General features: G+C 40.3%; 1 protein-coding gene across 1 annotated transcript in view; it reads right to left on the reverse strand.

Moving 5' to 3' along the window:
* The window catches only part of si:dkey-112m2.1 (transmembrane protein 132D), a 125261-nt gene that overhangs the window by 34849 nt on the left and 87912 nt on the right, over positions 1–2500 (reverse strand). The window contains exon 4 of the mRNA XM_031577647.2: positions 1601–1787. Within this exon, the coding sequence (XP_031433507.1) occupies positions 1601–1787 (187 nt within the window). The remainder of the gene's footprint in view (positions 1–1600; positions 1788–2500) is intronic.

A 2500-nucleotide genomic window follows, 5' to 3' on the forward strand; every position in this document is an offset into this window, starting at 1 on the left:
ATTCCAAAAGAATTACTCTTGGCCCAAACTCAATTACCTCCTTAATTATGGTAAAGGACTATATACACTATTAGCCAAATTAGCCCTAATTAAAATGTGCAAGTGTTCCATTCAGCGAAGCAGTTGTGACTGTTGTTTCAGCAGATACTATTAGCTGGCTCAGAGATTTATCCCTTCACACAAGCCAATTCTCCGCAATATATGTGAGAGTAGAAATAATATACTGCGGAGGGATCGACAATGTCAGTAAGACAAATAAATGGAAAAAGCGAAACATGGGGCAGTCTTCATTAAAAGAACCATTTTCCTTTTCAGAGTGAAATAAACAAGATGCATCAAAGCCCACCGAATGCAGGAGGAATCAGTAACTTGTATGTTTAATGACAGAGAGAGAACAAAGCCCATTCTAAAGCTACAGACACCTCATTGCCAAACATGAGCGACAGAGAAGAACGGATAATTAGAGAGAACGGTAAACATATCTATTTCAAAGGGTTGGTGCCATCAGTTCATGAGATTAAAGAAATTTCTTTTTTGTACGCATTGATATGTATTCACTATGTTTTCCGTGGTTCAATAAAGAGAGCAAATTGCTAGTTATAACACAGTTGGCCTGATTCCCAAGGAAAACACGTATTCCGTTAACAATCCAACTGATAGCCCGATTGAAATGTAGCCTCGTGTAACCACCCCCACACAGGATGATCTACCCCAATCAGACTGAAGCTTCAACTGGACGGAAGGGGTTAAACCTTTGATATTCCCTTCCCTGGTATTCCCCAATCAGACTGAAGCTTCAACTGGACGGAAGGGGTTAAACCTTTGATATTCCCTTCCCTGGTATTCCCTTAAAGAGGAAGTATAGGGTCAGTGCATGTTAAAGCACCACACAAGGAAGTTTGTTCTTTTTATGGAGTATGCACTATTTAATTTTATTAATTTGCATTAATAAAATGTACTTTTATTAATTTCATATTTTATACATGACTTAAACTGAAGTTAAAGAAATGAAATGTCAGTAATAAAGCCAATTTACATATTTTCAAGGACATACACGTAATTAACTATAGAAATAAACGTTATGCCACAGAAACAAGCAAATGAACAAATTTCTTCTTTAGGCAAACTGCCTTGCGCTAGAGAGATTATTCGGCTAACCTTATAGTGCTGTAGAGTGACATTAAACAGTAGTTTGGTTAAAGTTTACTGTGAGAATGTTGTGCAAGGTGTGTTCAACAACATTCTCTTTTGACATACTGTTTTGACTTTATCCAGGCCTTAGACTTCTGCACTTGATTAATTCAGTCTGGTGCAATGCAGCAAGAAGCACTATTCCTTAAAAAAATACAAGCCTCACAAATCTGACAACCCGAACTCTCATACATCCGGTTCCACAGCAGCCATTCACCTTGTTGAACCTCGTGCTATATATCATCATTACTTCCTGCTTTCACTGACAGCTGATGCCCCTGTGCTGTGTACCAGATAATGGAGCCATTAGCCCTTCATCCTCTTTTTTTACTTATAGGATTCCTTGATAGAAAGACAAGTCCTGTTGTAACCTGGGCAAACTGATCGCAGGATGAGAAGTTTCTCTTACCATAGCCAGAGGCACGATGCCCCCCAAGTCCTGTGGCGCCAGGCGGATCAGAGTCTGGATCTCATCAGAGAGGGTACGGGTGAGGGGGTACTCCACCTGCCAGGTAACAGTACGGATGCTCAGAGGATCCAGCAGGCCATTCACCTCCAGATCCACCTGCAGAACCTTCTGGAAGGCTGCTTCCATCCTACGCACATCAGAAAGATGGACAGAAACATAAAGGGTCAGTGGAGGAGGTTGAGGAGCGAAGATGAGGAGGTTACATGTGAGGACGAAAGTGGTCTGTGCTTTCTTATCCAACATGACCTTTCAGTGCAGTGATGATTCTCAATTGTCTCTGAGGTGCTTCATGTTGGTTCAAGTAGTGTCAGACAGTGATGGTGTAAAGAGGGGATAAAACGATTGTTTGTTTTGGTCAAGGTAAAACAGAAAAACCATTAGGTAATACTCCGAAATGTTCTGTAGCCGATAGGTACTAAACAGCCAAGTGAGTGTGAACACAATGCTTTGACGTAATGGCACTCGAGCATAGAGTAGAGCTGCTTTGTGCTCCACCATCTTGTTGTCTGGGTCCTGTGGGATTCACATGGTGGCAGATTATGATCCAAGCTTTCTTTTGGCTTCAAAGCCAAAAACTATTACATTATTACACAGCTTTCTCTAATTGTTATGGAGTACAGAAGAGATGGACACAATACTAATAATCTCCCAATACAAACACCAAAGCAATGCAGAAGCAATACACGGTCCCATTATTGGAAATGAATTAATTCAAAATGATTTAAAGTAAATTGCTGATGATAATCACAGCCATGCTGACGTACAGTGTAACAGTATGACCTTGAGTGCGATATAGAGTGTTACAACATGTTTTGTTTTTTCTTCAAATCCCATATAAAA

This window comes from Clupea harengus, chromosome 12 (genome assembly GCF_900700415.2).
Source record: "Clupea harengus chromosome 12, Ch_v2.0.2, whole genome shotgun sequence".
Lineage (NCBI taxonomy): Eukaryota > Metazoa > Chordata > Actinopteri > Clupeiformes > Clupeidae > Clupea > Clupea harengus.